Here is a 23,711-nt window from a genome sequence, read left to right as displayed (position 1 = left end):
TTCGAGCCTTTACTCGATTTCAAACGATTGAAAGTGTGGGCACAAGTGCGAGAACCTCTGACGATTACTTTTCCGTACAATGAAGATTTTAGCTGCTATGTCCTTGAAAGTGAAAAGCATAACTCTGTCCAACAGATAACTTTACTCGAGCCGTCCGAAATCGTAACACACGATGAGGTTGTCCACAGCAGTCCAGCCGCTCAGGCCGACCCTGACAACCTGGTGACGCAGCTCGCGACACAACGAGACACTTTCCTGTGTGCATTACAACCGTCAGCCACGCAGGACGAGTACTGTCCACAGGTGCTCGGAGGTCTTGAACTGCAAAAGTCGCAGATAGATGATGTGATTATAGCTTTATGGGCTGATAAATCCGCAATCAGTAAGGATCTGTATGAGTCATTGGCACGAGAAAACGCCAATCTCCGGATGGTGAAAAAGACATTCCGTTTCCCATCAGATCCTACACCAACCACAACACTCACTGCCATGGGTGTTTGTGCTCTCACAGTAAAGTGGAATAACAGAATGCTGGTTCACACTTTTCTGGTTATTCCCGACCTTCCACACTCAGTGTACGTAGGAGGTGATATACTGGTGAGACTGGGAGTCCAAATTGACACAGTAAATAACATTCTGTGGTCACTAACAACCGTGCGTGATTCTTCTTATCTGCCTGACGCAGACAACCTGAAGTCAGGACAGACAATTCCAGAGGTATGTCAAGTAGCTAACTCCCAACATGCCACAATTCCAGCGCGCACGGCGAATGTCCCTCTCCAGATATGCATGCAACCAGGCCAGAGCCTTAACCACTCACAAGCTCTGTTTCAACCTTCGCCATTGTTCTTCGAACTTGGACTGTCCCTGGAAGCAACTCCTCTTTTGGGCCTAAATTCTAGGACCACATTCTTGCTGATCAACAACATCGGCGAGGAAGCCATACTGATCCCAAAAGGCACGCCACTGGGCTGGCTTATCAGTACTGACTTCCATGACTTTGAGCTGGGCATCCCAATACTGGGACAAATCCCAACTCCACTCTACCCAAAACATCAGACAACTCACGTTGTCTACACAAAGCCTTCAAGGGCGATCGCACTCTTTTCGGTCGTGACTCTCGACCAGAACTCAGTCAGTCGCATTGATCTTAGTCATGATGAACAAATGACACTTCACACGGTTGACGTCTTGGCGGTTACATCAACCCCAGATTCTCCCGACGCACAGGAAAAAGTAACAACAGGGCCATCCCCTAATGTTGCTGATCGAATCGAAGAAGTGGTAACGCAAGCTAACGCTCTCGTTAATGACGAGGAACGCGACAAGCTACGCCAAACCCTTCTCAAATATCAGGATTTTTTCTCACTTGATTCTTCGGATTGTGGGTTAACCACAATCCACTCAATGCGCATTCCTACTCCACCAGACGCACCGCCAACTTTTGTGCGTCAGTATAAGATTCCTCTAGCATCACAGGAGCCTATACAAGAAATAATAGACGACCTGTTGAAAAACGGGATCATTCGGCCTTGTAACAGCACTTACTCGGCACCGCTCTGGCCGGTCGTGAAACCCAATGGAAAATGGAGACTCACGATCGACTATCGAAAACTCAACCAACAGGTCCCTCTCTCGAGATGGCCAATGACTCAGCTTGAACAAGAACTTCCTCGCGTTAAAAATGCCAAATACTTCTCCACTCTAGACGTGGCGTCAGGTTTCTGGACCATTCCAGTACACGCTGAGGACCAACACAAGTTGGCATTCACGTTCGCTAACCGTCAATATACATTCACCAGGTGTCCTTTTGGCTACGCCAACTCACCTGCTGAATTCAACATATTTCTGAACAAAGCATGTCCTGATGCCGGCGAACGAGGTAACCTCATCTACGTCGATGACATCCTCCTCCGTAGCCCCAACCTGGATGCACACATTCAGGAAATCGACCATGTCCTGGGTCAACTCACCACTGCGGGTGCAAAAATATCACTCTCAAAATGTCAGTGGTGCAAAACCAAAGTAGACTACGTCGGTCTCCTAGTAGGACCAAGTGGTGTCGAGCCACAAGTTAACCGCATCCAGGGCATCAGTAACATCAAAGTTCCCTCAAACGTCTCTGAGCTCCGCAGCTTCTTAGGAGTCTGCAACTACTCTCGACAGTTCATTGAGAGCTATGCCGACATAGCAAAACCTCTAACTGAACTACTTAAAAAGGACACACCTTTTATCTGGGCTGAGCCACAACAAAAGGCCATGTCCACCTTAAAAGAAAAACTGTGCACAGCACCATGTTTAAACTACCCTAACTGCGACAAACCATTCCACCTCGAAGTGGGCTTCTCAACTCACTGTTTAAGCGCTGGTCTGTATCAGAAATACGACCAGGATAAGAGAGTAGTGGCGTACGCCAGTAAAACGCTAGCTATACCCGAGCTGAAATATTCTGACTGTGAAAAAGCTCTGCTTGCCACAGTTTGGGCAGTTAAACATTTCTCCAACTACCTTGGAGGCCAAAAGGTCATTGTAGAAACACAACACCAACCTACCACGTTCCTTAACAGCCAACGTATAAGGGATGGAGTTGTAACAAATGCCCGTGTGGCCTCATGGCTAATGGCTCTGCAAAGTTTCGACTTAGAAGTCCGCTACGCGCAGAACAAAAAGAGCCCTCTCGGCACCGATCTTGCTGCATGTCAGAACTGCACTGCAGATACACCTCCACTCTGCGCAATTACAGATAAACCCTCACCTGTAACCAACCCCCACCATCACTACTACGATGAAAACGTGTGTAAAAACATGACTACTGCGTATGTAGATGGGTGCTCTTTTCATCATGACACGGTTACACGAGCAGGTGCAGGCGTCGTTTGGCTCCAGAACAACCCCTATGAACCTCAAAGCTTCCAGCTTGGTTCACAGTCGTCCCAATACGCAGAAGTGGCAGGTGTCCTGATCACGGTACAACTCGCTGCAGAAAAAGGTGTGAAAGACTTATTGATTTGTACTGATTCAAACTACGCTCGTCTCAGTTTCTCTTGCCACCTTGCCACGTGGAAACGCAATGGTTTCCTGACTTCCAGCAGAAAACCTGTGAAAAATAAAGAATTGTTCCTGGCATGTAACCACGCCATTGAGTCCAACAACATGCAGATCTACTGGAAAAAGGTCAGAGGCCACTCACGTGTACCGGGGCAAGACAAAGAACTGAACGACCTAACTGATTCCTTGGCAAAACAGGGAGCGATGCATGGCATCCCCTGGTCACTGGATCCCTCGTGGCTAACCGCAGCCACCGCGGACTCCTCCGAACCACAGATCTGTATGGTGACGCGTTCCAAAACGAACCCTCCCGCCCAGACATCTAACGATGGATCAGTGTCAGTGGAACCAGCGTTCACCGACACTGACCTGGTCACCCTTCAATCGCTCGACCCTGCCATCAATAAAATGGTGTTGTTCGTGTCTGACGGCTCAAACACACCCTCTGAGTCTGACCTCAATAACATCCCTGATTTAAGGAAACTCTTTGCCACTCGATCAGCCCTGCGGTTGGTCAAAGGTGTCTTAGTTCATGTTTCCGACGCACTCTCTTCACCTGCGTTCGTGGTCCCTCGAAACCAAAGGGGGGTGATGCTCGTGCACGCACACGACCTTCCCGCGGCTGGACACAAAGGTGTCAAAGCAACATACAGCGCGTTAAAACAAGTGGCATACTGGCCAAAAATGAGAAAAGATGTAGCCGACTACATCAAAGGATGCCTTGTGTGTTGCCAGTTTCAGCCGACAAACCCGATACACCGAGCTCCGTTGCAGAGGAGAGGCATCTCATTCCCATGGTCAGACCTCCAAATTGACTGGGTGGGACCTCTCACCAAATCAACCAGAGGCAACAAATACTTCCTCACGGTTACATGTGCATTCACCAAATGGGTAGAATGCCTACCAGCTGCAAACGATACAGCTGAAACTACCGCCTACCTGCTCATGAACCATGTGTTCTCAAGATTCGGCCTTCCGAGTCGTGTCAACTCAGACAGAGGAACACACTTCACGGCAGAAGTCATGCAACAGTTGTGGCAAGCTCTGGGTGTGAAAGCAAACTTTCACATCAGTTATCACCCGCAAGCCTCAGGTCAAGTAGAGCGAGCCAACCGAACTGTGGTGAACATACTCAAGAAGTACGTTGCATCCAACCAACGAGATTGGGATGTAAAATTGCCGTTGGTCTTAATGGCCATCAGAGCAACACCACACGAAGCAACGGGAATCTCCCCGTTTGAAATGATGACAGGCAGACAGATGACAATGCCACTGCATCTGCTCTACCAACCAGGTGAAGCCAGTGTAGCAACAGCGTACACCACTCACCAGTACATGAAGGACCTCAGCAGACACCTACAGGTAACCTTTGCATTCGCTCAGAAACACCTGGAAAAATCGGTCGAGGGAAGAAAGAGCTATTATGACCAAAAAGCCTCACAGGAGGAACTCCAAGTGGGGGACAAGGTCTGGTACTACAACTTCACCAAAACCGGTGAACAGACGAGTCACAAGGTTGGAAAGCTGGCCAAAAAGTTCCTTCCTCGATGGACAGGACCCCACCTGATCACCGAAAAACTGTCACCAGTGGTGTATCAGATAAAAATCAGCCAAGGACAGAAAGAAGCCAAGTCCAAATGGGTCCACAGAAACCAAATTAGACCACATAAAAGCTTTAGGGGACCCGCTGAGGACAATCAGGTCTCAGCAAACCCATAAAACCGAGATCCACAAGGGGGGGAGCAAAAGCCTTAACAAAACGATAAAAGAAAAGAACACAGAGCTCCCTCCTAAACAATATTATTAGCAAGGAACTAAAATCAAAATAGGCAAAACCAGAATAGTTCAAACTAAAGTCCGTCTTCCCGATCCGACTGCCTGTCTAATAAAAGCTACTAACACACTAACTGCAAGTGGGGGTGAACTAGCCAACTCTAACCTCCGTCCAACCAAAAGTGTATCAATTTGAAATAAGCCCTAATATCCATCACTGTTTTTCACCAGGATGATGACACTCTGGCTCATACTTGCGACGATGGGACTGGCAACTATTCCCACTTGGACTGAGATCGTTGAACCCGGACCAGACTCCGGAATTGTTCTAATGGAACAACCCGGACTCCTGATCACCAACTGCCGGCTACACACCCAGAAGGTGTATGTCCGGTTCAGTCCTAGTGTGCTGTGCACGAGGAACGTGCCTAGCTCCGCCAAACTGACTTCGTGGGCCGGCGCTCGGTGGAAGAGAGAAGTCATCACTCATGCGGAGGTAGACATCACCCATATGTTGCAACAACTCCAGAAGTTCACCATCACTCAATCAGAACTGAGTGGGGCGAACAGAAGGGAGAAACGCTTCATTGGGGGACTACTGGCAGCCGCATCCGCCGTCGGCTCCCTATTCAGTTTGGGGGCGTCAGCCGTGAATGCCGTAAACATTGCCGCGATAAAGCGTCATATGGGTGAGTTGCAGGGTGAAATCCCGGGCATCCAACAGCAACTAGACTTGCAGAGAGGACAGCTCAGCACGGTGACCAAAACTGTGGAAGGCACGGTCTTGGTTTTGAACTCCCATAGTGAAACCCTGATGAAGACAGTCGCAGCAGAAGACACACTGCTGGGAGTTTTAAAGGTTGATTATGCTCACACACAGCTGGTAACTATGCTCATGTCTGATCTGATAAGAGATGTTAGCTCCTCCGTTGATACTCTAGCTATGGGAAAAATCCCTCCGTACCTAGTGTCGCTAGCCGTAGTACAGGACATTCTGTCCACGGCCACTAGAGAAATTGTTAACCCCTTGCAAGCACATCTAGCTTATACACTAGGCAGCGCAGTCCCCATTCACGTAAATCCCGAAGGCCGCGAAATAGCCTTCCTCATTAATCTTCCCATAGTTACCCTCGACAACATCTACCGACTAAAAGACGTCATCAACGTAGGAATCTGGAAAGGTGAAACCCACGTTAAAGTGCACACACCAACAGTGGTAGCGTACCACGATAGTTCTCCAGATCTCTACCTCGCGCCCAATTTAAAAATGTGCACCCTTACCAGAGACATTCATTATCTCTGCCCCAGCAAACCATTCGTTAGAGACGACACTGGGGGCCTCTGTGGACTTAAACTTCTCACCGAAGACTCCCAGTGCCAAACAACTCTCACACCAAAATACCAAGTAACTAACACCCAAGCAGAAACTGTGGGAAGTCGCTGGTTGGTTAACACTCCAGCGAAGACCGCCACTATTAGTTACGATCAACACGACACGTCTACCAAAATGGAACTACCAAACCGCACATTGTGGGTCACAGTTCCTGAAGGCGCAATCCTTCACATAGGAGACCTGGCCCTTTACCACCTTAATCCTGACCAATACGACGGGGAAATAGAAATCTCCGATTTCTACTCAAAGCAATCCCTGGAGCTTGAGGCAGACACGGTCACTCAACTCCAATTTGAAGGTTTTAAAACCATTGACGTCAGTCCCATAGAGAACGTGCTGAAAGAAATAACCTCCAGCAACAAACCTCCCCGACCAACTATATCCTACTCGTGGTCAGGCCCCGACACAGTAACCGCGACTATGGTTGCCCTAGGCTACCTCCTCACCTTCGGAATCGCTTACCTATATTCTCGACGCGCTAACGCCCTCCAGGGCCAAATTAACCTACTCAAATGGACCACGAGACGTAACAAACGTAAGAAGCCAGATCAGGACAAAAACACCACCGATCTAGTGACTTTTGATGAGGAGACAGAATCGGAAGAACCCCGAGTCATATATTCCCCCGCAGTCCACGAACTAGCGAATGAAGTATAACTCTAAGCCAACTTTTCTGTCACCTCTGCCCCTTTTTGATTTTTCTTTGTTACTTAGTCCATTTACCCTTTTATAAAGAATTAGCTAGAAGATAGGTTAGACATTAGTTTCAGGCTACGACTATAGTCCCTTAAGAAAGCGTAGTTAAATTCGTTATATCTTTTTATATGTTTTTCTAATTCCATAAGTCTTACAGTAAAATAGTACTACAAGATAGGAAAAGCCAACACAACCACCTCAGAGAACACCTCAGCCTCTTGGACCTGAGACCACTGGGATTACTCCTCCGTGATTCCGAGATCTCCCCAGGACACCTCCAAATCAAGTGGGGGATATGTAGCGTGCTCTCAGGAAAGACAGAGCACAGAGATGTTTACATAAAGATCCAACCTTTCTTGACATCAAGAAACGTACCCTCTTTACGACCCTCTCAACGGATCAGCTCAAAGGAGATAACGGAGCCAGATGTGAGACCAACTAAATGGGGTTCTTTGTTTCCGAGTCTTCTCTCCCCCAGACCAGCTACGAATAATAAATTATGTAGGACACCTCCTGATAAGGGAGCAGATGTAGCCTCAAATGTCCTGCTGGTCCAACCTGAAGGAATGCCACACTTCCCTATTTTCAGAGAGTGAAAATTCCACTATAAACCTCGCTTTCCGTAGACCGAAAGTGTGAAAATCATTACTGGACAAACCTACAGATCATTTTGAAACATTCGCCATTCTTGTACCTTCTTCAATTAGCAAATTATGAAAATTGGATTTAAAAGGGATCCCTCTCGTGGAGCCACAGTGCCCCCCAAAGGACATGGATAACGGACACTTTTCAATATGTCAGCCTAAACAACCATGGACAATTTCAACTACGGATGTTAATGTTCTCATTATGTGCAAGGCATGACCTAATAGGGTTTAATTCCACAGGTATTACTCAAACAGCTGCAGATCATTCTAAATTAACAGCAAGCAAAGTTGTCATTACCATTTTTGTCATGATAATATGAAGTATTGTATGCTAATAAGTGTTTCATGCTCATATTTGTGTTTATGCCTGCTTTTATGTGACATTATTGTCTGTTAAGAACATTATATTGTCTAAAATCACTGTCATATGGGTTAAATACGGTATAAGAAAGGAGCAGAATCCCCCCTTTTTGTCTCATGAATTCAGCATGGTCAACCCCCCTTTTTCCCTTGGGTCAAAAGCCAGCTGAACTCTGATTGGACGAAAGCTGACATGTGACCTCGAGTTTAAAACCCGAGCGCACCAGAGATTCTCTCTCTCATATCTACCATCTTCCCCCTCTTAGCTCGCTCTTACTGCTTACTCTCAAAATCCGCAACTCTGGGACCTCCCTGTGGTCCTCCAAGCCTTGACCACTCCCTTTGTCCCCTAAGCTTATGCTTACAATTTTCGACCTCTCTCTTGTCTTATCGCTTGCTCTTAGCTCAAGTCTTCTGTCCTCTCTCTATTTTACTCCGTAACTATTAATTCCCATTTTTTTTAGACTTCCTTTTTTTTATAAAGTCTGGTCCGATACACGCGAGTGTTTGCTAAATCACACCGCCCGGCCCAAGAAGAACAGCCGACTAAACGTCACCCAGCCGGTCACCAAGGAAACGTGGTCTCCAACAACGACGCCCAGCCGCTGGTAACCAAGGAAACGTGGTCTCCAACAACGACGCCCAGCCGCTGGTAACCAAGGAAACGTGGTCTCCAAGGACTGACGCTCACCTTGTAAATAACCACGATACTCTACGACAAAGTAAGGTGCTGGTTTGAGATCTTTTGAAACCGTGGATAAAGTGAAAACTTTCTCTGGAAGCGACGAATGAACAGACCTACGCGGGCAGAAGACTGTTGGCACAATATCCGTGTTATGAACCAGATTTAGTCACATTTTTGATAGGTAACCCTGTTAATGGCCTGCTCCTTTCTTCCCTATTACCCTTTTTTTGGTTTCCCCAATAATTCTAATTTCTGTCTCTTTATCAATTGTTTATACCCCTATATACCTGTGCAATGTTGAATAAATGTTTATGTTAAGCCACTTAAGAGTGTCACAGACAGTTACTAAAGCCGGTTACCAATCCAAATAGGACGCACGACTCAGAATGAGACTGATTCTTAAAATAACATACTAGGATTGCAAGATTTTAAACAGTCTTCCTCTTTGGACTGTAACGTAACAAATTAAAATAAAAGAGGTGGTGCCCTACTATTTTCGAGGTAAATATTAATTAATAACGTGTCAACGCTACATTGTAAACAAATTAATAACATAGCTAATTACACTGGTCGGACTGTTCAGCTGTTTCAGACTGATACCTCCGGTTCAGGCTGGTCCTCATCCTCAACACGTCTCTCTTTCAATCGCGGCAAATATTTTTCAATACTCTGGATTGAAGCAGTAAGAATTCAGTGTAAGAGTTTAAAAAAACTACTTTATTTGATTCACAGCTGCTAGTGTTTTGACCTCGACAACCCAACTACATTATTTTTATTATTTTTTTAAGACAAAACTTGCGACTAGTTAACTTTATAAAGAAGGCGTAAATCGCGTGTTTGCTTTGGGACGGGACAACATTGTATTCAAAATATAAAATATTTTTATAGGACTTTTTAATGTGTGATTTTATAAAGGTGCACGTGATACCAACCTTTCGTGAATTTCGCCAGCCGTGTTCTTTCGGTTGAGCCACAGCTATAGAGCTAATCTTACGCGACGCTGAAGCTAGCAAGCTTCCAGAGAAGCACGGAGGGGAGGGGCTGTGTGTGTGTGTGTGAAGGCTATGCGAGAGAGACGCAAGGGACAGAGAGACTGAGGGAGAGCAGGTTAAGGAAATGCAGCTGAACGAATACGAGTATTTTTTAAATAGCGTTAAATTAAAATAATAATAACGAAACGCAATATGTGGCGGCTGGTGTTGAATCTGTGGCGCACCGCCACAAATTAGTCTATGTGTGGGAAACACTGAAACCGTACGGTTCGGAGCGTCCACCAAAACCGTACCATGCCTAGAAGGCAAGAAGGTCCTCAGGTAGTTTACTTTTCCTCCATTTGCGCTCAGCCGCCCTCAAGCTCCACCTCTCAGTACGCAAACTGTGGTCAAACACAACTTTTAGGATATAGTGTAATTTACGTTGTTTTAGGTCTGGGAGGTAGTAACCATTTGTAATCCACATATCACTCTGAGAGTAAATACACTGTTTCTGGCCATGGGAAAAGATTTTTTTAAGCAGGCGAATTAAAAAAATGTGCATTAGAAAATATTTCCTCCTTCGCCTCTCTCAGCCCAGCAGAGCAGCAGCTGCTTATGTCAAAGTTATTTTACATTAAAGTGCAAATCATATTGACATTGCGTTTATGAGATCAGTCACTCCTTGTGTAGTTTGTTATTCGATTAGGTATTTCTGAGTCACTGTGCTGTCTGATAACAGAAACAAACAAAAAATGCAAATAAGAACTTTTCATATTCTTATTATTTCACTGAGAATGCAAATGCTTACTATTCTGTTGTATTAACATCAGTATTATGATAGTGAATATCCAAAGAAAATACAGATAGATTCAAAGTAAACACAAGAAACTTGTACTACAAAAAAAAAAAATTAACCAGACTGAATAATTCCCTAAATTCAACAAGGCTAGACGGTAATCACTGGCGTCCCAGAGTCACTACCCTAATGTCAGCCATCACTGCTTTTCCCACCACAAAAAACATATTTTCTTCCACAACCAAAAATTACCCCAACCTCTCATCAACTGCACATCAGTCATAACACACCCTCCACTTAAATATATCCTGGATTTCGTCCTTGCTTCTTCCAAGAGTGATTACCATAAGTGCTCCCCCTGCTGGGCCCCCAGCTGCTATTGCTTCTTCTAATCCAAATCCACTGACTGGACTTTACTGCCTCATCTGACATTTCCTTCACTATTTTCATCACACTCTGTCCACTTACACCCAGCTCCCTCAACAATGAGACCACAGACTTTGTAACATATCCTCTACATCCTAATTCCACTGGACATATCCTAACTCTCCATCCTCCCTGCTCTGCTTCTGCCCCGAACTCAACATAACAAAGCTTTTTCCTTACATATGCTTCTACTACTAATTCCTCCCAAGGAACAGTCAGATCTATGAAATAGACTCTCATTCTACTCCTAGACCACAAGACTATATCAGGTCATAGATTTGTAAAGACTATTTCCTGGGGAACAACAATCTTTCCTCCTAAATCTACCTGTATCTCCCAATCACAAGCATCCTCTAACCGCCTGCAGCTAAGCTTCTTAATACTTGTTTATGTCGCCACGTATACCGGCCTTAACAAGGCAAGGCAAGGCATCTTTATTTATATAGCACATTTCATACCACAGGCAACTCAATGTGCTTTACATAAAGACAAGAGATTTAAAAGAACAGCATAAAGCAGCATAAAAACAAGCAATTTAAAGAGAAAAAAAATAGAATAAAAATTAAAGCAATCAAAGAAGAGGGGAAAAAGAAAAATATAAACTCAACCCATAAGCACACTGAAAGAGAACTGTTTTTAACCTTTTTTAAAAGTGCTTTACAGTTGTGGCTGATTTTAGTTTGTTCCAGTTGTGTGCAGCATAACAGCTAAAAGCTGCTTCACCGTGTCTAGTTTTAACTCTGGGCTCCACTATCTGACCTGAGTCAGTAGATCTCAGAGCTCTGCTGGGTTTATACTCTGCTAGCATGTCATTCATGTATTCTGGACCTAAACCGTTCCGGTTAACAGACTAACCTTACAACCTGACTAAATATACCTTAGAGTTGCAGTACCTGAACATAACAAACATATGTCTGCAGTTATAGTGCTATTCTGTTTGAAAATACCAAGGTGTCATTTTTTGGTATTATTGCCCAGTAGTAGGTTATTTTCATACTGCAGTTTGGGTCAGATGTGCAAAAACTTTTCATGCATGCACATATAACCAACCTACAGTCATTCTGCATTGTGGAACTCTCGATAGTGGTGATTTTCTCCTCCCACCTCAAAATAACGATAATGTTTAGAGTTTTTGAGCAGCATGCTGTCGGCCTCAGAGGGACCTGGTTGACCCTCACATACTTTTGCAGATGTCATCCACAGAAATTGGATGTGACATCCATGGGCTGTGTGCATGCCACAGCACATTCCCCCACTGCTGTGATGGTCTACCTTAAAGTCTGTTATGTTACATAAATACATAAGCCCGGGAAGCAGTTCAGCTTTCAGCATTCAGATGGTGGAGTTAAAGGTGGCTGGAAGGACTTGCAGGATGGAATCAAAGCTTTGGCTTTATGCTTAAAACGGTTTTATTCATTTATCCATGCAGAAATGAACAAAAATGACAAGAAGATTTCTCTTAAAAATTCAATCTGAGCTTATGAATTGTAGAGATGCACCAATCAGGATTTTGGGGGCCGATCGCCGATTACCAAAAGCAGTATCTGCCGATCCCGATTTTACCGATCACAGCGTCAAATGCATAAATTCTTCAATATTGTTGTCTCATGTGCACAACATTGACACTGTATTATTAAGTATAAAATTAGGAGATGAGAAAGTGTCATGAATTGACCACTGTTTTATTCCAGGCTGTGCAATATTTCACACTCTAGAGACTCTCTTGGACTCAGCTTACATAGAGTAAAGGTAGCTTACTAGCTTAAGCTTTCTTGTGGCAATAATTATGTGTACAACACACAACATGTGCAGTGCACCCACACAGACAACAGTAGACATTTCACTCTCAAGAGTTGATACAAGTTGTAAACTGTAAACCTTAGTTTTCCTGTGGAAAAAGGAATTAAATCTTAAAATAAAAAATGGATTATGTGCACAACACACAACATGTGCACCATAATAAACATCTCACTCTCTCGAGGCTCTTTCTTAGAGACACAAATTGGAATTTAGCTACAAGCTTTTTTTGTGGAAAAATAAAATAAATATGTCATACAAATGAGAATAAGAACACTGACGTATGTGCAACTGCAACATTATCTCTAGAGACACTCTTGGACATACAACTTGGAGCTTATTCTACAATATTGTAGCTTTCCTGTCAAAAAATAAACCCAAACTGCAACATAAACAGGCTATAGCCAAAATAATATAATAAAATAATATAGTTCCAAGACAATTTGTCTGCATGTAGGAGATAACAGACAATAGTGTGCAAACAAGTTCACAGCATTAGCAATAATCAAACTAATTACTCAGCATCGACATGGTACTCACACTAGAGCTCCAAATGTCACTTGTGAAGCCGACTGACACAATCTTGTCGTCCTGCATAAGGCTTTGGATGTGACTGTATATAGTTTGGTATTGCTCCGGCATGCATTCATCAGTGAAATATTTACGACTAGGCAGCGTGTACCGTGGATCCAAGCAGTTAACAAGGCGTTTGAACCCGATGTCTTCTGCAACAGAAAGCGGCTGATGATCAAGGCATATGAATTCCATTACCTTATGATTTAGTTCTTTCTTTTTTTTGCTGTCGTTGATGTAGGGTTGCTGTCGTTTATATGTGTCTGTTACAGTCAGCTGAGTTAGTGGCGTTGCTGCACGCTCCTTTTCTTTCTCTGCCTTAGCAGCAGCCAACTTCGTGTTGAAATTCTTTTGTAGCATTCCTCCTCGAGGTATCTCCTTTGCACAAGCCTTGCAAACGGCAAATTTGTTGTCATTTTCAGACACATTGTAAAACTCCCATACCGGTGTCGGCGATGCCATTTTCAGTGTTGTTTTTTTTCCTCTCACCCTCCCTCCTCTCCTGCCCGGCTTTCAATGTAGAGACTGCCACGCCCCCTTAGGAGACCTGGGAAGTGGGAATGCATGCCCTGGCGGCGGTTTGTTGTATTGTATGTATAACGTCATCTGATCGGCCTGTTTTGATCTATTTTGAGAACCATCAAAACCGGCCGATTGCGATCAGTTGCCGATTGATCGGTGCATCTCTAATGAATTGTGTTTTCTGCCTCTTGCTTGTAGGGAGGTCAGGCAACTTGTGGTCCTTCAGCGTGGCTATAGATACCTTTGCATTTCCATTGTTTGTACAGCATGCGTTCCCGACCTCTTTCAAATGTGCTCTGACCAAACTGATCTGAATTTGACCAAATTCAGCCTTTGTTGTACATTTGTCCAGTTGTAATGAAATCAGCCACACATGTTAATTGCAGGTGTTAAAAGCTTCTGTAAGAAATCTTAAATGGATAAGAAATACTTTAAGAATCATGAGTCAAATGAAATCATCCCCAGCCCAAAACATGGCATTAATTTCTTTCTCAGTTTCTAAAATTGTTTTGCTGTTTGGGCCACTTACCATGTACTCTTAGGGCTTCCTCCCACAGTCCAAGATTTTCATTTACCCTCACATATTTGCTGGGATGGCCTGCTTTTTAAAATAAAATTACTGTATTTCTTTAATGGTGAAGATGGCCACACAAATATCATCTTAAACTCTGATGAACTGTGACCTGTGTTTGTGCTTGATAAAGGTCAGTGCAGAAAATGTCTTTTAGCATAAATACGTAGATCTAAAAGTAAGGAGTTGGATTGGGGCTTTGGATAACCCACTGTATTGCAGTGTCTTCTGGTATGCACCATTTGAAAGCAATCTGTCATGTGTGGTTAGAGGAGAGGTCCAACATGGCATCTTCCAGCTCCAGTGACAATTGTTGCAAACTACAACGTGTAAAAGGTTGATGAATCTGGTCGTTTGTCTCTGGTGTGTCCTTTTCTGGGAAGTATCTGTTTAGGCTGTCAAGCAAGCATAAGGAAGTGAGTTACAAATTGAAGATGAGTTCTTTATAAATTGTTTAAGCCAATTTATTTTGAAAGTATTATTTATAGTCTAAAAAGTTAATGCCACCATTATCTTATGAGTTCATTATTACTGATCTTTTTTAATATAGTGTTTTTTGTTCCTTCATATAAAGTTTAATAACATCTTGTCAATATCTTTTGAGACCTTTTTGTTAACATTGAGAGATAAAGCAGCATGTGAGACGGGATATTCGGGGGTGGTTGGTGGCGTAGTGGGTACAGCAGGCACCCCATGTACAGAGGCTACAGTCCTCGATGCAGCTGGCCCCAGTTCAAGTCCTGCACCAGACGGCCCTTTGCTGCATGTCTTCCCCCTCTCTCTGCCCCCTGCTTCCTGTCTCTCTCCAACTGTCCTGTCAATTAAAGCCCCCCCCCAAAAAAGGACGGTATTTTGCATCAAAATATTCTTTAATAGCAGCTCGTTCGTTGTAACTAGCAGTGCTCATATTTTGAAAACATGTCAACCATAGTCCTTCCGGTTCAAAGGATGGACCACCACCAGTCCAATCAGCGACAATTCATGACGCCCGGGGGTACTGACCTTTTCCGTTTTGGTTAATATCGTTGTCGTTTCTCTTTTGCCGTTGTGATTTGCACTTCAGGGCCACCGTAGGATTGCCCTCAAAACGGCTGATGAGCCAGTTGTCATCATGTGCCAGAAAATCCTCTCTGTCTCTGAACACACGCTTTCTTCGAATTGCACCATTTGCAAAGTCTTCCAACACCGCTAACGCAGCCATTACTTTTAATAGTATGCATTGCACCACTTTGCGCATGCTTTTATATCCACTCGTGTAATTGCAAACACATGGGTGTGTTAATTGTTTATCAGTGTTAATTTTTCATGTGTCTCACATCACTCAGGCTACGGCTACACGAAAACGTTTTTCACTGTAAACGATACTTTTTCTTATCGTTTGGCTGTCGCGGCCACACGGAGCCGGCATTCCCACTACCCCAAAACGATAGTTTTTGAGAACGGGTTCCAGAGTGGGAAGATTTGAAAACGGTGTCGTTTCGTTTCCATTGTTACAGCGAAAACGGATTTGTTTACGTCTGCACAGCCACATGGCTAACGCCAGTGACGTATACACATACATCAGTGACCAGAACAAAAAGCGGCTTCTATTCAAAATCCGGAAGAAGAAGACAACACAACAAGGACAGACAGCGATCATCATGGACCCCACAACATTGATAGCAGCACTGCTGCAGACACTGCGAACTACAGCGGCATTGTTGAAGGAACAACGTGAGCTCCGCGCTGTTAGAAGTAGGGGCGTACACGCATGCGCATTGCTTCTTCTATTGTTCTGGTGTAACCGGTGGGGGTGGCTTACAGCGCACCTAGAGGTGTTTCGTGTGTACTGCATCGTTTTCAGCAAGCGTCGCGTTGTCATGTGGACAGAGAAGCTCCCCTGAGTGGTCGAAATCGTTTTCGTACCCGTTTTCAAAAAAACCCTCGTTTCGTTTTCGTGTAGCCGTAGCCTCAGTCTGAGGACAAATTGTCTTCACATTTATTTATTATAACAGTTTCTCAACATCATCTCTTAAGTGTCGCCAAAGAATCAGCAGCTGTAGAAAAGTGTGTACGCCAGTTATGAAGTTGGCGTGAGGCACCGCACATTTCCACGGTCATTTCACTCTTGGTACATCTGATCGTTGACGTGAAAAAGAGTGTAGCCATTTTTTTGTGCCTACGCACCCTTTGTACATGAGGCCCCAGGTGTTTATATTATTCACTTGGGTGTGTGATGTGACCTGGATATGAAGTCTTGATAGCTCAAAATGAATAATTCTTTCTTGATTTAACTTCAGTTCTGAGTAGCAAGTACTCTGAGGCACAAAGCGCTAAAGTCATACTGTCCCTTTTTTTTCCTCCTGCATGGCACTATGGCTCTTATAAACCCATTCACTGTCTTGGGACTCCAAGGCCGAGTCACTGATTTAGTTACACAAACAGTTTACTCTGAAATAAGATTTTTTGCCAGTTTTCTCCATTTTTTTTTTTTTTTTTTTTTTTTTGGACTTTGTCCCATCATGAAAAGAATAATTCTTGCTGTTATATATAAAGGACAACATCAACACCATAACACACGAACAGGATAACCTGTGACCAGTTTTTCACATTGGATCTGACACTGAATTGTGACCCTTTTCATGAAACTGTTGTAAATATTTTTTTTGCCACCATGTTGAAGATGCATATATATTTTCACTCCAGAAAAGGAAAGGAAAATATTTTTTTCTATTAACAAATGATACATTAGGTTGTAGCTGAAATATAAACTTGAAATAGTTTAGTTATTAGTTTATCATTTTAAGCTCTAGATATAAAGAACATTTGAAATCAAAAGACAGATATTCCTTTTTTCTATACAGGAACAAAAAATGGAAGCAAAAAGTCATGAATTAATGATAATCATTTGATTTTCCAGATGTCATCGATGATCCCATCTTGGAGCAAGGAGCAGTGGTTCTCAGAGCGTAAGTCTCAACACTAGCAAAGATCACGGCAATGTTTTTACAAATCTCATACATTTCACATCCTTTCTAAAACTAGAAAACTTGAGGGTGTATAACTATTCTCCTCCTCAAAATCCAGTATTTTGTAGAGCCACATTTTGACGCAATTACAGCTGCAAGTCTCTTAAAGGATAAGACCGGTTTTTTGACATTGGGCCCTTAATTTCACATTATAACATGATGTTCTACTCACCCCTGCTTGTTGTTGGTCATTTGGAGCTGTTCCGAAGATATTCGAGAGGCGTCTGGCTGCTCTCTTGAGATATTCGGCCATGAAACGGTTTCCTATGGGCAAGCTTATACAGGCACAAACTATGCTGTTTATAATTTATTAATTACTGTACACTAGCACTGATAACGTGGAGGTGCGTCGCTTACTTAAAAAAATCCAGGTTATTGTAATTTAGATTTTTTTGTCGTAAAGTGGGTGTTACTGACGTCATCGTCGTGCTACTGCCACAGACAGCCCACAGACCTGCTGCCTATTTATTCATTCGGCTAAAATTCAAAATTAGTAACCCGGATTTTTTTAAGTAAGCGACGCACCTCCACGTTATCAGTGCTAGTGTACAGTAATTAATAAATTATAAACAGCATAGTTTGTGCCTGTATAAGCTTGCCCATAGGAAACCGTTTCATGGCCGAATATCTCAAGAGAGCAGCCAGACGCCTCGCGAATATCTTCGGAACAGCTCCAAATGTTCAACAACAAGCAGGGGTGAGTAGAACATCATGTTATAATGTGAAATCAAGGGCCCAATGTAAAAAAACCGATCTTATCCTTTAATGTGCGTCTCCATGAGCTTTGTACATCCATCCACTGGGATTTTTGTCCATTCTTCAAAGCAAAACTGGTCCAGCTCCTTCAAGTTGGATGGGTTCTGCTGGTGTTCAGCAATATTTAAGTCATGCCACAGAGTTTTGGCTTTGACTTGGCTTTCCTCTTAACCACTTGAACCACAAGCATTATGCTTAGCGTGCAAACCCCGCTCTACATAGAGGACACTGCTGTGGAGATCGTCCCACACATCAAGTTCCTGGGGGTCCACGTAGCCGACAACCTACCCTGGTGGCTGCACACCTCCTCCACACTCAAAAAGGCTCACCAGCGCCTGCACCTACTGGGGAGGCTAAAGGCTCTAGCATAGTTGCCGCGTCTGCTAGCGCGAGCAGTGTTGATGACGTCACGATTTCGTGCCGGCTATATATAGTGGCGCAAGTCGATACGCCAGTATTTGCAATTTTCTCCGTCACAGAGGTGGCGCTGCTACGTGAAGGTTACCGCTACTCTACAACCACGAAAGTCGAGAAGAAAACAATGCCACAGTCAAGAGCAGGATTAGTCAGTAATAATACTGCTGCAGTATTCGGATCATTTAAATTTTTTAATTCTGTTAAAAGAGGTGAAGGTCTGAAGCCCCCGGCATCACCACTTGGAGTCTCTGCCCTCTTCTTTGCCTTCACGTATCTGTCCCATAGCTTCTTCCACACATTCTTACAGAACTCTCCCTCTTTCCCCAAAGTTCTGCCCATCGCTGTCCACGAGTTTTGGGAGTTTAGGTGGTCCCTGTGCTGTTTCACTGCAGTTTCGTACAGGTGCTGTACAAACGCACCTCCTGACAGAGCCTGGTCTCAAAATGGTCCATCCGGTTTGTCGTTCTCGGCGCAGCCAAGTTACAAAAACCGACTGGTGCACGACAACGCGCTGCGCCGTCTTTTCAAGGTAAGCGCCAGGCCTGATACGTCATTTTGACGTCACGGTCCGCCACTACGGTGAGCGACGCGTCAACTGTAACTCCGGCTTAAAGGGAGTGCACCTCAGCCCATCAATCCCCACCACCCTCTACAGAGGCACCATTGAGAGTGTGCTAACCAGCAGCATCTCTCTGAGGCATGAGAGCAGCAGCGCCTCAGACAGGAAGGCACTGGACAGAGTGGTGAGGTCAGCCGAAAAAATTAGGGCTGTGACTTGATTAAAATTTTTAATCGCGTTAACTACAGGCTTTGAAATTAATTAATCGAAATTAATCGCATTTTAATCGCATATACTTTTAGAATATTAAAATTTTCAACAATATTTCAACAAATACAGAACATATCCCTATTTGAAATCTGAATGAAGCATGCATGAAAACACAGTATATAGAATCTTGGATGTTAAGCTGCATTGGGCCCCCGTTAGCTTCCACGCTAGCTTCTACATGTTTAGCGTTGAGGTGATATTTGAGGCTTGATCAGCGGCGGCGCCAGCGATTTTTCGTTGGGATTGCTATGCAGTTGCTGCATGAATGTGAGGGGTTGCTAGTCAAAACAGCGCACACACCCCCCCCGCGCGCATCAACGCAACAACCTTACTGACCCATTACTCCACCGTCTGCATGCAGCCTTGCATAGTGTAATGTAGCCTTGCATACTGTAAACTTTAAGTTATCAGCGGACCTTACTGCTCACAAGCAGACAGATGTCGCACTGTGCGTTGTGGTGGAACAGCTGCATAGAGGGTCCAGGGGCAAGACAGCCCCAGCCCGTGTACGCAACCACACACGCACACACAGGCATACCTGTCCATCTCATTCATTCATAGCCCGTTCACTAAGGATAAAATAGCCAATCCACAAAGGCTACTTTGCCCACTGTGTTCCTCAAATAAGTTTTGATCAACTTCATGTTGGAAAAAAAGAGCTGGGAGTGAATGAGCTACAGTGCGGACTTTCTATTTCATCTCATCTGACGCACAACAGTTGTAGGCGACAACTTTCAAGAGATAGTTCTACCCGGCGGGCTTCCAACAGTAGCCTCGTACAGTGCTAAATCACACAGGCACAACATTACGTTCAAACTTGTTGCTCACACCAGTCTGTCCGCTGCCACAGCGGACACATAGCCTACTCAAGCCAATCTACTCGCATCACATTATGGCAGAGGAAGCACGCTGGCAACCTAACATAAAGTAAAAAGTGTGTCTGTTATTTTCAAAAGATGGTGTTAACTGCACTGACACTAGGCGACTTAGCAAGTAGCTCTAGATAGACTGCGCGCACCTAGAGTCGACTAACAAACCAAGTCACAAGTAGGGGTGGGCGATATGTATCGTTTGCGAAATTATCATGAATGTTGTTTTGACGATGAGTAATTTTGCAATATCGAGATATAGGCTATATATATATATATATATATATATATATATATGTATTTATTTATTTTATTTTTTTCAATCGCCAAAAATCAATAAAGTGCAGCGCCAGTGGTCCTCTGCCCTTACCACGGAGCCACGCCCTGCTTTGAACACTCTAATTTTTTCAAAGTAAACGCTTCGGACCCCACGGGACACTCAGCTAAGAGCATCGAGGGGGCGCCGAGAGGCAGGGGCTGGGACAGACGGTAGCTCGCCTCGCGGCGGACCGTCAGCTCGATCCCGAGGTCCAACTACGAGCTTTTTAACTGCAGCAACTTTAAGATACGCTATTGGAGCTGGAATTACCGCGGCTGCTGGTACCAGACTTGCCCTTCAATTGATCCCCGTTAAAGGATTTAAAGAGTCCTGTATTGTTATTTTTCGTCACTACCACCCCGAGTCGGGAGTGGGTCATTTGCGCGCCTGCTGCCTTCCTTGGATGTGGTAGCCGTTTCTCAGGCTCCCTCTCCGGAGGGAGAAGTAGCCTGAGAAACGGCTCGAGGTTATCTAGAGTCACCAAAGCGGCCGCTGCACCCCGAGAGGCACCCGCATGGGTTTTGGGTCTGATAAATGCACGCATCCCAGAAGGTCAGTTTGCATGTATTAGCTCTAGAATTGCCACAGTTATCCAAGTAACGGTAGAGCGATCAAAGGAACCATATCTGATTTAATGAGCCAGTCGCAGTTTCACTGTACCGGCCGTGTGTGCTTAGACTTGCATGCTTGTGTTCATTTTATTCTGATCTTAAAGCAAGTTTTAATTTTTTTTTTCAATATCGTCAAAATATCTTTATCGTGAAAATCCTAAAAAATATCGAGATATTTTTTTTTTGCTCATATCGCCCACCCCTAGTCACAAGAAGACTATTTGATAATAGTGTTTCGGCGAGCATATGAAAAACAACAGGGATTTCCTACCTTATTTGTGTTACTTGAAGAAAGACATTCTCAAAATCGCCATATTCCAGTTAGAATCGCCAAATATCCATTTAGAATTGCAGTTTAGCTATGTTATGAGTGAATGGGTGCTAAAATGAGAGGAAAACTGTAACATATGACTATTCAAAAACGAATTAAACTGAGAATACAATTAAATAGGGTTTCTAATTATCTCATAAATCTGCTTTATGGAAATATTATTTTAGACCTCCGATTTCCCCGGGTAATTTAGAACAGACGTGATTGGCTGACTGTAGAATGACATCACCACAGCTACTGTGGATCTAGGAACAATGTGGATAGCCGTTTCACCAGTAAAGCTGGTGTTTTATACCTTTCCATATGTATATTTATCAGCTAAAGAACGAAAAACGGGGATAGGCTACCACGCAGCAACATCTTTACTTCTTAATATTGTTGTCATTGTTGCACTGCACTTCTGTTCTTTGTGAGCAGTAAACCTGCCTCTAGCCCCAAAGTTGGGGTAGCTATGGGGTTGCTGAGCACATTCTTGGGGTTGCTATAGCAACCGCAAGCAACCCCTTAGCGCCGCCTCTGGGCTTGATACGCTGTGGTGATACGCGAATTCCTTGTTGCATAATCTGCACACAACCACGCTCTTGTCGACGCTTCCATCCGTCTGTATTTTAAAAAATTTTTTTTTTTTTTTTAAATAAATAAAATTATAGTGTGCGATTAAAATGCATTATTTTTTTAACGCGCTAATATGTGTGTAGTTAATTAATCGAAATTAACGCGCTAAAGTCCCAGCCCTAGAAAAAATGCTTGGTGTCACGCTGCCACCGATACCAGAGCCGAACGGTGAATGCAGAACGGTGCGGCTCCGTGACAGCTTCTACCCAACCACCATCAGACTTTTGAACATCTGCAAAGAACCTCAGACTCTTGTTTTACATTCTTTTATCTGCCTCTGTTTATCTATTTATTAAGACTGTTTGCAAATACTCTTTGCACAGACATTTTTGAAAAAAATACATTCTATATTTATACTGCCTCCTTTCTCTGACCTGGTTTTTATTCTGTATCTTTATTCTTTTTATTCTTTTTCATATTCCCTTTAGGATATTTATCCAACTGTTTTGATCTTGGCCAAACACGTAATTTCATTGTGGAGTGCATCTCTGATGTTATGTTGAATGACAATAAAATAATATCAATCTCAATCTCAATGTATATATGTATATAAATATATATACACACACAAGGTTCCCCACTTTCAAAATAGTATCTACTCCGCTGGCTGTAGAATTTGGCTTTTAACTAGTGTTTTATTTATACATTCATTTAATTATTTTAGTCAATTTATATTTTTAGCCCTTTTATTATTTTTACTTTTTACGACAGAGTTCATTTTAGCTATTTTAGCTGCTTTTAAACATGTATAGCACTTTGTGCTACATTTTAATGTATGAAAAGTGCTTTATAAATAAAGTTTGATTTGATTTGTTATCATACAAGCCTAAATTGTAGCTGCAGTTTAGCCCCTGCTGGGAGTCTGTCCTAGCTCAGCAGGAAGCCCATCCTCAACCACTGCCACCCTCAGGAAGACGAAGGTGGCTGATGTCTGCAACATCTTGAGGCCATTTAGTGCACCTCTATTAGCATTATATCTACTTAGTAGTGGTGCAACGGATCATCATTGATCCGTGATCCGTTCGGATCAATTATTTCGGTTCGGCACACACATGATCCGCGGATTGATTTATGAAAAAAAATAATAATTGTGCGCATGTTCAGTCCTCACACCGCCGTTACAATTCCTGCTAGTTCCAGGGACAGAGCTACTTTCCACGCTCTGGGTAAAAGTCTGCAACAGTTCCCTCTTCAATTAGAAAACAGTCCTATGGCTCGTTTGTGATTTATTGTCCTCAGCGTACAACATGTAGAACAGTGGGCATGGAAAATAAAAGTAGGCTAGACTTCGGTGACTACTGTAACAATAACTGCTGCCTCTAGTGCTACGTCTGTTTCCATATACTTGCGCTGCCACACCAACCTGTCGCCTAGGTTACTACACAGACATAACACGTAGCTGACATAGCGATAGCTAACATAAAGAAAACCCCTAACCTGCAACGCAGCATGGTCATGGCGAGCGGAGGAACGCCCCACGTCATTTAAATCCCCTGTTTGGGAGCATTTTTGGCTTCCCTGTCAAATTTAACGAAGAAGGAAAGAGGTTGATGGATAAAACCGTGACGTGTGTAGGCACTGTGGCACAAGAAAGCCACACAGTGGAAACACATCGAGCATGGCCACGCATTTGTAGCGACATCAACCCGGTGTTTCACTGACAGGAGTGAAACCGAAAGCGGCTCATCACCGCGG

At 43.8% G+C, this 23,711-nt stretch overlaps 1 protein-coding gene across 1 annotated transcript in view; it reads left to right on the top strand.

Moving 5' to 3' along the window:
• LOC142379265 (apoptosis regulator BAX) overlaps positions 1-23,711 on the top strand; it is a 57,936-nt gene that overhangs the window by 24,754 nt on the left and 9,471 nt on the right. The window contains exon 2 of the mRNA XM_075464438.1: positions 17,161-17,209. Within this exon, the coding sequence (XP_075320553.1) occupies positions 17,161-17,209 (49 nt within the window). The remainder of the gene's footprint in view (positions 1-17,160; positions 17,210-23,711) is intronic.

This window comes from Odontesthes bonariensis, chromosome 1, assembly GCF_027942865.1.
Source record: "Odontesthes bonariensis isolate fOdoBon6 chromosome 1, fOdoBon6.hap1, whole genome shotgun sequence".
NCBI lineage: Eukaryota > Metazoa > Chordata > Actinopteri > Atheriniformes > Atherinopsidae > Odontesthes > Odontesthes bonariensis.
Note: the sequence above shows the minus strand (reverse complement) of the source record. Positions and strands in the feature narration are given on the sequence as shown.